Below are 14,935 nucleotides of genomic sequence, written 5' to 3' on the forward strand. Positions count from 1 at the left end.
CCAGTACGAACCAAAGCTTTGGAATTATTAGAACTACGAAGTCCGATATTTACCATAAAATCACAGTTAATTTACAATAAACGGACTTTACGCGCAAAGCCATTGTCTGTTGTCTGATATTCAAAACCCAGACAGTAAAAGCCACGGCAAGAAAAATCAAAGAATGAAAGCAGTTGATTGGGAAAGGGTCCACACTTTGCATAAATGATGCCCCTACGTTTTTTTACGAACTTAGAAACTAACCTTACTTCTGATAAAAATTGAAATGTCGTGTGGCTAGGGCCTCCCATCGGGTAGACCTTACTTCTGATGAAGACGATGTAAAGTCGCTGTGGCAGCTTTTCCAGTTCTGTTGTCACTGATATTTTGTATTATCGCTATATCGAGTGACTGACAATGTGGTTCTGAATCTTGCGAATGTAACGATGTGGTTAGAATCCGTATTCTAAACATGAACTTCTATGATACTGTGTGGTATATATGTTATGATTCTCAATATCACACTATCAGTATTATCACCCTCGTTCTATTAATATAAAACTAGAGTCAAAAGAATAACATACGTAAAGCATACTTAATACTGAAACTTCCTGGCAGATTAAAACTGTGTGCCAGACCAAGAGTCGAACTCGGGACCTTTGCTTTTTGCAGGCAAGTGCAAAATCGTTAGTTGATCCTTCCACTCAGTTTTTTTATTACAGTGGCCAACCGGCTCTCTGACCGAACACGCTGAGCTACCGTGCTGGCTGACCCGTCGTGAGTGGTGCTTGGGTAGCTCAGTTGGTATAGTACTTGCCCGCGAAAGGCAAAGGTCCCATCATGAGTCGTGCTTGGGTAACTCAGTTGGTAGAGCACTTACCCGCAAAAGGTAAATGTCCCGAGTTCGATTCTCGGTCCGGCACACAGTTTTAATCTGCCAGGAAGTTTCATATCAGCGCACACTCCGCTGCAGAGTGAAAATCTCTTTCTGGATACTTAATACTGACTGTTTTTTAATATTAAATTTTGTCTGTGGGCAAGCGTTTCTTTCGTATACCACGTAAAAACTGAGCAAGAATCGTTGGAAATATTAATAGTACCATTTCAGGTAACTTTATGCCAGTTGGGTTATTGAAACGTTACATTAGGCCCTCATAAATAATCGTATATACAGGCGAGAACATTTCTCGATTGCAATGACACAGTTTACTTCTTACTTGCGTCTAATGACAGTGTAACATCTACAGTGATGAATCGCATAAATCGCAGAAGTAACAGAAATCGCATAAGTCGCAGATATCGCAGAAATAGCGGAGTGATACAAGCATGGAGCTTTTACCTCCATGGATACAAGCTGTGAATTCGTTAACTGCGGCTCTTCACTGCGAAAAATCGCAGTTACTGAAAAGTATCGGTCACAGAAGTCACTGATATCGGGAATCGCAGTTTAGCCCATCCCTACCAGAGAGGTTTCTACTGTATGGTGAAGTAGCGTGTTTATGACAATGTCATATGACGACAGCACGCCACGTACTTTACTGTATGTGTCACGAATAGGTTGTGGGCAAAGGAATGGTGTTTGACTGTTAAGTCGCTTTTGCGAACATCTTGGGTTAATGTTTAGCAAAATAAACTCTGCTAGAAAATACCACGGAAGTGCTTAAGTCACTTACACTGTATGCGCTTAAATAAACAGTGATGGGCGGAAAATTCTTTTATTTTGCTTACGGAAGTAATTTGCTAGCAAAAAGGATTCACATAAACAATCCATCAGCAATAAGGATATCAGCAGCAAAGCTTAAGGTAAATCGGAAAAATTAAAACTATGGGAGAACTATTGACACATCAGCTTGTCGAATATCAGGAAAGCGAGGTACAGTTAAAGAAGGATTTAGGAAAATTGTTAGTACTGCATTGCCTTTTTCCAGGATTTCCGACTGGATTTCGGAACGTGGGCCGAGAGATGGAGAGGTGCAGTAGCAACAATAGTGCCAGAAAAGGGCAAACACGTATGGGGAGCGGTGTGGGAAATTGATAAATCAAATTTGGCGGATTTAGACAGGTCAATAATTTTAAAATACAGTTAGTGTACGAAGTAATTGCAAAAACCATCTGAGAATTACGGTAATGCGAAACAGTAGTGACCTAGTATTTCTAAACTGGTGATCCAGCGTTGCAAATTAGTGTAACAGATTTCTTGAGAAAAAGAACAATTTGTGTCAGATTCACAATATTGTTATAGAAAAGAAATCTTATTGCAAGAATTATCAAAATTTCTAATTGTCACATCATATAGAGAGACGCATAAAGTATAATTTCTCAAGGACTGGAACAAGAGTAATGCGCCACCCACCATGGTACAACATTTGGGCCAGCTTTTTTTATGTATGCTGTGCAATTTTACAAAGAGAAATAATATATTCATATGTATGTATGCTAAATATTCACTTAAGCAGTGGTAGTGTAGATATTCTCTTACAGATTTTTCAGATAATTTGTACGTTACACGCACCATTCTTTTGATCGTTTATTGTGATTGAGTATGCAACAATTGTTTTCATCTACTACCACCATTCCCATAACAGTTCTGTGCATAAGAATTAGTGTGTCAATATAATGTAATGTAAATGCATGCTAATGGTAGTAATGGTTCACACAAGTATTCTCTATAATGATTTAAGTTTCAGTTTTGGGTTGCAAATAACCTGTGAGCTGCTGTGGAATTTCCCCAGAATGTTAAGCCATATTTGAGATGCACATTAAAATATCCATAGTAAACACTTTTTTATGCACAATTTTGAACTGTTAAAAGTTAACTGTGCACTCAGCTTGTAATTGATTTATTCAACATGGTTATTCCAGTTTAAATCGCTTTGTCTTCAAATACTAGAATCCTTGTTGCCTCTTTATTTACAATGGTTGGTTGTTGCTGGTGCTTCAGGCTAATGAAAGATAGTGACCTGGAGCATTCTGCTGCATGTGTCATTCTTTTTTTTTTGATTTATGTGGCACATTTTATTAATACCTACCATGAATACGTCTCTCCACAAAAGATAAGCATGTTTACAGAGACTTGTTTTGCAGAATAGGCAGCTAAATGTGACTGACATCACAGCCATGAATACTAATTTGTGTACTACACTGTACAAAGAGTTTTCAAACACTAATACTCACCAAACATCTGTTTCAACTAAGTAATTTATGGCATGCCTGTAGGAGGAATGCTGATGATAGTTCCTTTAATTTTCTTTGTATTTTTTTTTTTCTATACAGTACTAAAACTCATGATCTAGTTATCAGAAAATTGCTTAATATTTACTCCTGCACAAGATGGTCTTACTCCTTGCTTTATGAGTTGTCAGTAGTAGATGAACACAAGCTCCACAATTAAATATATTTTATGTGTAAACTTTGCATAATTAACAATGCTTTCTATTTTAATTATTATAAAAACGTCATTTGCTAATTCATTCTGTTGTGTCATTCATTATTTTTTTCTGTTTTCAGGCAAGAAGGTGTAAACGATGGATTTTATTTTCCCATGCAAGTTGATGTGGAGAAGCCCTCAGGAGAATTTGTAAATTGTCGCTCGTATCAGCTTTGCGATACGCCCACAAAGATATCTGAAGGAGTTATCATTCCTGAAAACAGGCTGCCATCTGCACTTTATTTGGATGTCGTCATACAAGGAGCAATTGAAAGTGGATTACCAGATGATTACATAAGTCAGTTGAAAAAAATACAGCATAATGGTTATGAAGGTGTTGGTAATAATCTACAGTTCTTGGTTTCAAGTCAGTAGTTACCAGAAAAGGGATATAAATTAAACATGGTTACCTAAAGGATAGGAATGCAGAGAAAAAATTGAAATTACTTTTTCAGCAGTATTTGTTAGTGTAAGTTGAGTAATTAATATAGCTGAGAAATTGGAGAACCATAAGGAATGTATGGAAAAAAAAATGTTCACATGGTTGAATACTATGTGGTGGAATTGATAATGCTGTGTAATCAGTCATTTATTATTTTTAATTTGATTTATGATGTCAGGCAGTGACAGTTACTAGTCTGAAGAGACATACAATAAATATTAGTACAAGCATTTAACAAATGTGTACTGCTGATTTATAAAATATGCCTTTCTCTGGAAATATGTGTCCTGGCAACACGAAATCTTAACTGTAGGATTCAGAAACATTGAAGTCTTTTTGTCAAGGAAGAGGTAGTACCCAGTTCTGTCTAGTCCTGCCGTGCTGTCTCTCCCATGACTAAGGATTCTGCATAACTTTTTTGTGTAATCCCTTTACTGACAAATTACTAGAAAAGAATTACCGTATTCAAAAACCATCTAAAAATTGTGTGTTCATTGACTTTTTTTTTTTTTTTTAATTTATTTTCTAAAGAGATATTGGTATAATTCTGTTACGGCTTGTTAGGTCTCACTGGCTTGTAGAAAAACTAAAATATGTTCATTTTTCATCTTTGGAAAATGATTTCTCTTGTTACAAATAGTAATTATAGGTTTTTTAATTTGTGGAATTTCTTACAAGAGTTCCCACACACAGTTCAGTCAGCAAAGGAAAATAAGGGGAAAAATTTGTGTAATCACAACCTTTTGTAGAGTGAAGGGGGAATGTAATGAACAACATACTAAAAGTCCAGATCAGGGGATGTGAGTGCGGAGATGAGGGTTCTTTTTAAAGGTCACATTTCTATGTTTTTCTCGATTATCTCGAAAAATGTGGCATCTAACAAAAATGTTTCCCAGTAAAAAATTAAACTAAAATAAATTTCGTACAAGAAAGGTCCTATTCATTTTTTCTCTAGGACCATGAGCACTGATCCGTGTTGTGAAGGATGGAAAAATCACAGATTATTAAAAACAGTATTTTGATGGCATAATGTTTATGGTAAGTGAAGTTTGTTAAGAACAAATATTAAATGTGTGTACTCCCATTAAGTTCAGGGGAACCATGTAAAAGGATGAATTGTGTTCTGGAGGTGTAAAAAAAAAAAAAAAAAAAAAAAAAAAAAAAAAAAAAAAAAAAAAAATCACTCCATCTTCAGGCCACAAGTAGTGTAACAGGATGAAAAGGGGAAAAAGGGGGGGGGGGGATGGGCAGTGTTGAAGTTAGAAGCGTGAGAGAAAGTAGGTTACTGGATAATGGTCCTAAAGTTCCCTCCTTACAGGTCTGTAAACTGAAGAACAAGCAGGTAATTCCCTAATCTTTACCACACTATGTCACAAAAAGAAACTACAAGGTACCTCACAACATTACATCGACCCTTCTGCAGCTCGCCTTATAAATCACTGGTGGTACAGTGTGCAGACACTTGCAGATTGGCATTTATTTTACACATAGTGTGTTAGCTGTACATTCAATATGGATATGATTTGCAAAGTGGAGTTATAATACTAATGCAAGAAAAGCTTACGAACAGATACTATGTAAATCTGTGCACACTGTTCTACATTGCTAGAGGGGAAATGGATTCTCAGTGATCCTGCAAGGCAGCAGTAGCATTCTTCTGGGAAAGACAGCTACCCCACCACAACTGCTGGTCATTTTTCAGTTTACAGACAGACTCTACCTGCCCAGAACTTCCTGCCCAGTTCTCTCATGTGAGTAGACAAAATAACTTCACTGACCTCGTGTTTATACAGTGGAGTTATTTTCTGTTCATTGAGTGAGTATTTATTTGCAGTTGTTAAATAAGCTAATATAAAACAAAGCACGACAGCTGGAGCTGTCAATGGTCTCAACACTGAAGGGCCTGCCACAAGTGTAACACATAGTCGATATGTATACGACAATGTTGCTTTAATTTTTTTCCGCTATCAATGGCTGGTATGCTTTTTGCACGTTGAGGCTATCAAATTCATCACCCTATCCTCAGCTCTCCCAACATCTGAAGAGGCCAAGATACTTAAATTGGCTCCCTCTGTAAAAGCAGTAGATCACCTAGGTTTATAGAACTTCAGATATTTCAGCATAAGTCAAGCTATGGATTACAGCAGATTACTGTTGCAGATATAAACATGATCAGTCCTATTCCATCAGACACGTTGACACCCAACTTGATACATAAACTGTGGATTTGTGATAAGTGACTTTGCTCAGTACAGCTCACTCTACAAGTGCCAGCAATTCCTGAATTGCAGAGGTTTGTGCAGCGTATCAGTAACACAATTAATGGTGAGAGAAGAGCTGTAACTACCTGGTCATTCATTAATCCACCACTGTGACTACAACATGGTTACATGGCTTTATAATAGACTGTCAATGACTGAATATACCACATTTACCAGTTACCCTTACATTTACCCTTTCCCACGAAAACTACATAGGTCACTGACAGCAGTAAACTTACAAATTAAGCACTTCTCAACCATTGTTTATAGGAATATAAATTTACATAAAAACTCACATAATGACTACAAACCATGCAATAAATTGAAAGTAGCTCCACTATTCTCAAGCTCAGTGAAATTGTTTTGTCTGCTTGCATGAAAGAGCTGAACATGATATTCTGGGGAGGTATAGTCTGTCTGTAAACTGAAAAGCAAGCTATGCTCACGCACATGAGTGCAATCTCCTGAGACTACATTTGTGTGTGTCACAACTTCAGTATTTAATAATATGAGTTCACATTTTACACTGAGACACTGTCTGCACGCTCCTTTATTTTTTAAAAATATTTACCTATAAGGGATGTATACTTCATAAGGATGGAATAAAACATGTTTATTTTATGTGATTACAAAAAATTAGCACGGACACACACACACACACACACACACACACACACGATTCCTTTCTGAACACAGTGTGATGACATTCATTGGAAGTCCACTCTTCCTGGTCATGGCATCACTCCAAACTCAGCTGTTTCTGTTGTGTTAATGGCAGTCTACACATGGGATGGTAATTCCTTAGTTTAACTGTTCCTAGTCTTAGATCAATGGTGTGGGATGACAGAGAATGTTGTAGTAGTTCTCAGATGGCAGGTGCAGATGCGAAGGGTTTACTATCCACTTTGTGTGCAATATGGTGATCTTTTCTTGTGGTGGTCAGACATGATCAGCCGGATCAATAAGTATGCCTACCCTCACTTTCCCATTTAGTCCAAAATCAAGCCACTGTTACATCCAAAGTGCTGCAGAGCTGGATTTTGCACAACTAGAGCAGCCTGCCAAATGGAGACCACAATGAGGTCCTTTGCTAACTCTTTATCAGGTGCTGATAATGTCGTCTCAGATGAGTATGCGGCACCTCTGCATTCTTCGTAGTAATCAACATCTGGTACTGTTCGCATCCCTTATATACCCTACCAGGCCTGGTAACAACAATAAACAGGTACAAAGCTAATGGGCATTGGGGTACGTCCTGCCTGTCACAGGTAACTGCAACTCTAAGTATGTACATACCTGGCAATGGTATGTAAAAGTATGAATTTACCTTGATATCTGACCTTGTCTTTTGATGTGGCAATAACTGTGTGAAGCATTTATTCATGTTATCTGGATGCTTCACTTTTTTTGTCAGGCAGTGTATTTTGGCTTTGAACACACTGACCTTGATTGGTGAGTCTTTCCTGTATTTGCCCCCTGTTGCCTTCCCAGCTGTGGTAGCGTGATCATAGCAGTTTCATCACAAGCATTCTATTGCAAAGTTGTTTCATGGATTTCACAGTTACAGCAATACTTTCCAAAGTTTTGTTGGTGTAGAAGAGACAGACAGCCTTGAAAGACATCTCTCTTTTATCAGGAGAAAGTGACATGCTTTCCTTCTGGTGGTTTGATTTTAAGAGATTGATACATATTCTGTGTGCAGTGCCACATATTTGACCGCTGACTTCTTTTCCGATTGCAGATGGGTGACGGCTATAAAAAAGCTTCTATATTTAAACAATTCGCTGCAAAATCACAAAACACAGTTTCCGTAATTCTTCTGCATTGAAATAAGTCCTCAGCTCACAACAACTGATGATTAACAAAGCTTTTCACACATGTTCATACATGATGCTTCAGTAGTAGTAGTAGTAGAGGGGTTTTTGGGCGCACGACAGCTGATGATGCTTCAGTGCTTGACCAAAAGTACCGGGTGATCAAAAAGTCAGTATAAATTTGAAAACTGAATAAATCAAGGAATAATGTAGATAGAGAGGTACAAATTGGTACACATGCTTGGAATGACATGGGGTTTTATTAGAACAAAAAAAAAAAAATACAAAAGTTCAAAAAATGTCCGACAGATGGCGCTTCATCTGATCAGAATAGCAATAATTAGCATAACAAAGTAAGACAAAGCAAAGATGAGGTTCTTTACAGGAAATGCTCAATATGTCCACCATCATTCCTCAACAATAGCTTTAGTCGAGGAATAATGTTGTTAACAGCACTGTAAAGCATGTCCGGAGTTATGGTGAGGCATTGGCGTTGGATGTTGTCTTTCAGCATCCCTAGAGATGTCGGTCGATCATGATACACTTGCGACTTCAGGTAACCCCAAAGCCAATAATCGCTCGGACTGAGGTCTGGGGACCTGGGAGGCCAAGCATGACGAAAGTGGCGGCTGAGCACACGATCATCACCAAACGACGCACGCAAGAGATCTGTCGGACATTTTGTAAACTTTTTTTTTCTTTTCTTTTGTTCTAATAAAACCCCATGTCATTCCAAGCATGTGCGTCAATTTTTACCTCTCTATCTACATTATCATTATTCCGTGGTTTATTAAGTTTTCAAATTTATACTGACTTTTTGATCACCCAGTATGTCCATACTTAATTCAAGATAGCTTAGCAAAGAGACTATATAGCAACATTCATTTTTCTTTAGTGCTCAACCGTTGTTGTCAGGTCCCTTTCTATTTTGGAGTCCACCACAACCCGAAAGTGCAACTGCAAAGAGCACATGACCATTCAATTGCCAGTCCAAATTACAAATCCATAGTCACTTTCTATGCTGTGCCCGCATTTTTCTATCTCATATCTGCACATAAATTGCAACAAACCTGCGTACGGTAGATGTTCTTTAGGCTACTGCTAATTAAAGTCACATTTTTCACATGCACATATTTCATTGGTGTAGTGAAATGAAAATGTGTTGCTATGCTTTGTAGCAGCAACGTACCACTACAGAGGATATTCTTACACTGTTGAGCTTTTTTTACAATAACCAAGGTTTCACTTTCTTAATGCAATTCCAGAGGACTATTCTGTGAGGCCCCTTAATTTGTGTTGGTTTTGGCAATCTCTACTGCCCCACCGCACGCATACCATTGAGAGATTTGTTTTTGTGTGTGTGAGGTTCCAATGTGTTCCCATTAACAGCTAGAGATCTATACAGTCCATCTAAGCAGAGCCATGTGTGCCTAGGTAAGCCATTTAAGACTGATTTGCAGAAGGTTTTGCAGGACTTGCCCTGTAATGACTGTTTTGCGTCAACAGTAATCCACCTCATTGGCATGAAGCTCATCTTAAACATCAAACTGATACATACAATCGTCATCAATTTTCTTATATCCATCACCATGGTTTAAAACCCATTTGCTCTCTGACCATGTAAAGATTTCTGTCTTTTTATTACAGAAAGATATTTAGCATCGTAAAGTTAAATTAAACAAGAGGCAGTTTCTCTTTCATATACACTTTTTGTCCAACTATACACTATAATTTTTTAAGATCATTATTTTAATAACATGGTTTGTTTAATTAACATGAGATGCTAAATTTAGCCCGCTATTTACCTTAATGAGGCATTTCGTGTTACCTTAATTTCCACTTTTACAAATCTCGGACTTGTTCTCGTTCAACTTGTAAACAAAAAGGGAAAGTCTGAAGAATCAATCAAGTCCCAGTAGGCCATATGCGTAAAGTATTTTGGAGAGTAATTTCCAGTTTCCATTTACTTTACTTTCCCAGTTTTGTATTTTTATATTCACTGCATTCTCACCTAAGTCTCTATACAGATACACTGAACATGCTGTATTGCTTTCACAAGGTAAGTACTCATTCATTGTGTGTGTGTATATATATATATATACCTCTCTACAAATCTGGATACATTCCACTTTCATGCTTACAATCATATACCTAGTCTCTGACCATATGGCTTTTACTGTGTCTCAAATTGAAGATTTCTCCTCAGCATAGTGATCTTATCCATTCACACGATGTCACTAATATAAGCTACAGCCATTTAAATTACTGAAGAAAACTGGATATCTGTCATGACCTCTCACTTTTGCCTGTAAAAACAGAGTGTCATTACCAGTATATGGCCGGATAAGAGAAGGATTACAGCAATAGTAACATCTGCATATTGTTTATATGGAAGGATAAAAAGGACAAAATCCCACATACAAAGTATATAAAAGTATTTAGATAATTTTTATAAAGATTGTACAAATAAATCTGTATTTACCTGACAAATTTTTTTCCAAATCTGACATTTGGAAAATATGGGGTCAACTTATGTAAAATGTGAAATTTTCCCAGCGAATCAACTGTTCAAAAAGATTTCGGGCTTGCAGCCGGTCGTCGTCGACTTCATTGCACGATATTTTGACTGGACAACTGCCAGCCATCTTCAGGTGAGCCGAATGAGGACTGACGAAGACGTTCTCTGCTTCAGCTTATATAGTGCGCTGATAGTACTGCTGTGCGTGCGTTGCAATTGTGGAGACAGAAGGGCCACACCGCCCAGCGGCAGCGCCCTCGCTGGTGGAACTGCAGTACTCAGCTGCCGGCGATATTGTCACTGGCCGCAGCTATCGAAGTCTTCTGGCGTCTTTGTCTCGAGCACATTTCGGAGATGACGGGATTCCGTGCGTTATTCAATTGGTAACCACTGTCACGGTTCATTAGATTTTTTGCAATGCATATTTCAACTGATTCTTTGATAATGGAGTCCCAAAATTTGCAGTGGCCAAAATCGAAGTTTTGTCGTACTCCATTGAATGTCCATTAGAAATACAATGTTCCGCAACTGCAGACTTACTGGGTTGCAGTAGGCGAGTGCAACGTTGATGTTCTGTACAACGCTCTTCTACTGTACGCGTTGTCTGTCCTATACAGGCCATACCACATTGACACGGTATTTTGTAAATTCCTGCCTTCCACAGTAACTAATCATCCTTCACCGATCCCAGCAAATCCGAAATCTTACAAGGCGGACGAAAAACCACTTTCACATTAAAATGGTTAAGAATCCTTGCTGTCTTGAAAGAGATATTTGCCACAAAGGAAAAGCTAGGGACTTGGCTGGCGCGCCCTCCTCTTTATCCACTTCCCGGTTCCTGGCTCTAGTTGAGAAGGCCTTGTTAATTTGCTGGGTCGAGTACCCATTGGCTCTGAACACCGTCCTCAAATGTGCCAGTTCCTTAGGCAAATTCTCTGCATCCGACACTGTGTGTGCCCTGTGTACAAGGGTTTTAAGTACACTCATGGTCTGGGATGGGTGATGGCAACTTGAAGAATGCAAATACAAATCAGTGTGAGTGGGCGTGCGATAGACAGAATGTCCCACAGTGCCACCACTTTTCCGTTTAACGGAAACATCCAGGAATGGAAGGCAGCCATATTTCTCTAGTTCCATAGTAAATCGAATATTCTTATGGATGGAGTTAAGATGATGAAAAAACTCCATTCACTTTTCTTCTCCGTGGGGCCCCACTATGAAGGTGTCATCGACGTATCTCCAGAAAACAGTTGGTTTACAGACAGCTGATTCAAATGCTCTCTCCTCAAAATCCTCCATAAAGAGGTTAGCCACCAGAGGAGACAGAGGGCTGCCCATGGTGACACTGTCAGACTGTTCAAAATATTCCTGGTTAAACATAAAATAAATTGAGGAAAGAGTATGTTGAAACAAAGCAGTAATGTCCGATTCAAACTGTTGACCAATTAGAATCAAGGAATCCGCAAGAGGTACTTTTGTGAAAATGGAAACTACATCAAAACTCACTAGAAGATCCGAACTACTGAAGTGGAGAGTCCCCAGTCTGTTAATAAAATCAGCAGAGTTCCTTATATGGTGTGAACATTTGCCAACAAATGGTCTCAACAAAGAAGCTAGATGTTTGGCTAAGTCATATGTGGGTGCGTCAATATTACTCACTATAGGTCGTAAAGGCAGACCTTCTTTATGCACTTTAGGAAGATCATACAGTCTCGGTGGAACGCTGCCATGCAGTCTTAACCGCTTGATGGTCTCTGAAGCTAGCGAGGAAGAGTTCAAAAGTGCACACGTCTTCCGTTGCACATGTGCTGTTGGATCTTGATCAATTCTCCGAAACATAGTATCACTAAGTAGACTATACATCTTCTCCAAATACAGTCCACGAGTTAACAAAACGGTAGAGTTACCTTTATCAGCCCTAAGCACCACTATTTCCGGATCTTCTCGAAGGTTCTGTATTGCAGCCCTTTCTTCAGCGGTTATATTACTGCGTTGAGGAGGAGCTTTCAGAAGAATCCAACCAGTTTCCCTTCTTATTTCTTCAGCCGCGTCCATAGGAAGGGGACATACAGCTTGTTCAACACCACTTACGAAACTTATAAGAGGTACTGCACTTGGTGTAGGTGCAAAATTAAGACCTTTACCCAGTTATTGTTTTATATCTCACTACAGCATATTTAACATGAAACATTGTACTTCACATTTTGTCTCACCTCTAAATTTCCCTCATACACTGAGGAACTGGAGTGTTCAGATACAAATATTAAATGAACTATCTCCAAAAACTGTACAACATACAATCCTTAAAAGTGGTATCTTCTGTCTTTCTGTGGCAGACACTTCATCAAAATTTAAGGTAAAAACTTATCGTAAAGGACAAGGGGAAATGAACTATTTTTTAAAAGAAATGTATTTAGTATTCACATAGCAATTTATTGAAAAACCACACATTCCATGATTTTTAAAGTACTACTACTTTTTTGCTACTCACCATATAGTGGAAATGCTGAGTTGCAATAGGCACAACAAAAAGATTCACACAATTAAAGCTTTCGGCCATAAGGCCTTTGTCAGCAGTATACACACACACACACACACACACACACACACACACACACACACACACACACACACAAACGCAACTTGCACACACATTTGCAGTCTCAGAGAGCTGAGACCACACTGCGAGCAGCAGCACCAGTGCATGATGGGAGCGGCGACTGGATGGGGGTAAGGAGGAGGCTGGGGCGGGGAGGGATAGTATGGTGGGAGTGGCAGTCAGTGAAGTGTTGCAGTTTAGACAGAGGGCAGGAGAGAAGGTATGGAGGGGGGGAGGGGGTAAGTAGCAGAAAGGAGAGAAATAAAAAGAAGAAATTAAAAGACTGGGCGTGGCGGTGAAATGACGGCTGTGTAGTGCTGGAATGGGAACAGGGAGGGGGCTGAATGGGTGAGAATAGTGACTAACGAACGTTGAGGCCAGGAGGGTTACGGGAACGTAGGATGTATTGCAGGGAAAGTTCCCACCTGCGCAGTTCAGAAAAGCTGGTGTTGGTAGGAAGGATCTATATGGCACAGGCTGTGAAGCAGTCATTGAGATGGGGATATCATGTTTGGCAGCGTGTTCAGCAACAAGGTGGTCCACTTGTTTTTTGGCCACAGTTTGTCGGTGGCCGTTCATGCGGACAGACAGCTTTTTGGTTGCCATGCCCACATAGAATGCAGCACAGTGGTTGCAGCTTAGCTTGTAAATCACATGACTGGTTTCACGAGTAGCCCTGCCTTTGATGGGATAGGTGATGTTAGTGACCGGACTGGAGTAGGTGGTGGTAGGAGGATGTATGGGACAGGTCTTGCATCTAGATCTATTACAGGGGTATGAGCCATGAGGTAAGGGATTGGGAGCAGGGGTTGAGTAAGGATGGATCCTTCAACCATCAAACACTTGTTTAAACTGTCACCTCCAGACACTATTGAACACAACATATCTCAATATTCTATCAAAAGCATGCTTGGTTTTTACTGAATTATATTCAGTGGGCACTTTATGCTGGGGAATTTTGTATCTGTTGACAGAAAGTAGGACCCTGAAATTAATATTAATAGTTACAGAACCTAAAATAGCTGGTAATTCATTACTGACATCAATGAAACACAGCATTATCCTCTGTTCACACTTGACACAGCAGTACTGTCCCCATTTTTAATAGTGGTTTGTTTTTCATATTGCGTGCAATCTTCCAAACTTCTTGCACTGCTTTCTCAAGATTGTCACGTTCTACATCACATAATCTTCTACATGAGGGTCCAGCTGTTGTCAAGTATTCTGGTAAATTTGGAAAAATTGAAGGCATTGCATTGGTTCAGCTTTGGATATCTTCTTTGAAATGTCTTTATTTCTACATCAACGACAAACTTTTCCATCATGATCATGCATTCCTCAGTAAAATGTTTTATGCATATTACTGGTTTCTTTAGCTTTGTGAAAATGGTGGGAGTTTTCCTTAGCCATATTAATTTTTTTAAGATCCTCATTGTGTGGTAACAAAAAGAGTGCTGACAGCTTTGTTTTGAGATATGTAATTACTTTTACTGCCAGCCACTTTACTTACTGTTCAAAGAACTGCAAATTCATAAACTTTTCTTTGCTAACAGAAGATTGTAGCAGCTAGTACCTAATCCACAAGTGAATACAAAGTTCAACATGTTGAGCAATACATTATGAGACACATGGCTTATGAACAACAGATCTACTCTGTCTATGTCACAAACAATATGGCTTCCAGTGACTAGGCCAGTATCGTTAGTTGCCCAGGATAGAATGAACAGGCGTCACTAGATTGCAGCACGAGTAAAGGTTCGAAAATTGCACTGAATGGTTGTTGGTATCTTTTATTTATGTATTAGTTGCTGTCGTTACATATTACCTGCCCTAGAAGATACTCTACATCTACATCCATACTCCACAAGCCACCTGACGGTGTGTGGCGGAGGGTA

At 39.0% G+C, this 14,935-nt stretch overlaps 1 protein-coding gene across 1 annotated transcript; it reads left to right on the top strand.

Annotated features, from left to right (window-relative positions):
* Nucleotides 1–1,434: 1,434 nt before the first annotated feature.
* On the top strand, nt 1,435–4,096 carry LOC126262480 (gamma-glutamylcyclotransferase-like). The gene is made up of 3 exons (XM_049959143.1): nt 1,435–1,782; nt 1,908–2,041; nt 3,487–4,096. The coding sequence occupies exons 1-3, from the start codon at nt 1,678–1,680 to the stop codon at nt 3,779–3,781; spliced, it is 534 nt and encodes a 177-aa protein (XP_049815100.1). The 5' UTR covers nt 1,435–1,677; the 3' UTR covers nt 3,782–4,096.
* The last annotated feature ends 10,839 nt before the right edge of the window (nt 4,097–14,935 follow it).

This window comes from Schistocerca nitens, chromosome 6 (assembly GCF_023898315.1).
Source record: "Schistocerca nitens isolate TAMUIC-IGC-003100 chromosome 6, iqSchNite1.1, whole genome shotgun sequence".
NCBI classification, from domain to species: domain Eukaryota; kingdom Metazoa; phylum Arthropoda; class Insecta; order Orthoptera; family Acrididae; genus Schistocerca; species Schistocerca nitens.

What these genes read in the sequence shown, in the direction of transcription:
- LOC126262480 (XM_049959143.1), top strand. Translation starts at nt 1,678, where the DNA reads ATGGGCGGAAAATTCTTTTATTTTGCTTACGGAAGTAATTTGCTAGCA. An exon ending in TATCAGCAGCAAAGCTTAAG is followed by an intron (nt 1,783 to 1,907) that starts GTAAATCGGAAA and finishes GCCTTTTTCCAG; the next exon opens with GATTTCCGACTGGATTTCGG. An exon ending in AATTTGGCGGATTTAGACAG is followed by an intron (nt 2,042 to 3,486) that starts GTCAATAATTTT and finishes TTCTGTTTTCAG; the next exon opens with GCAAGAAGGTGTAAACGATG.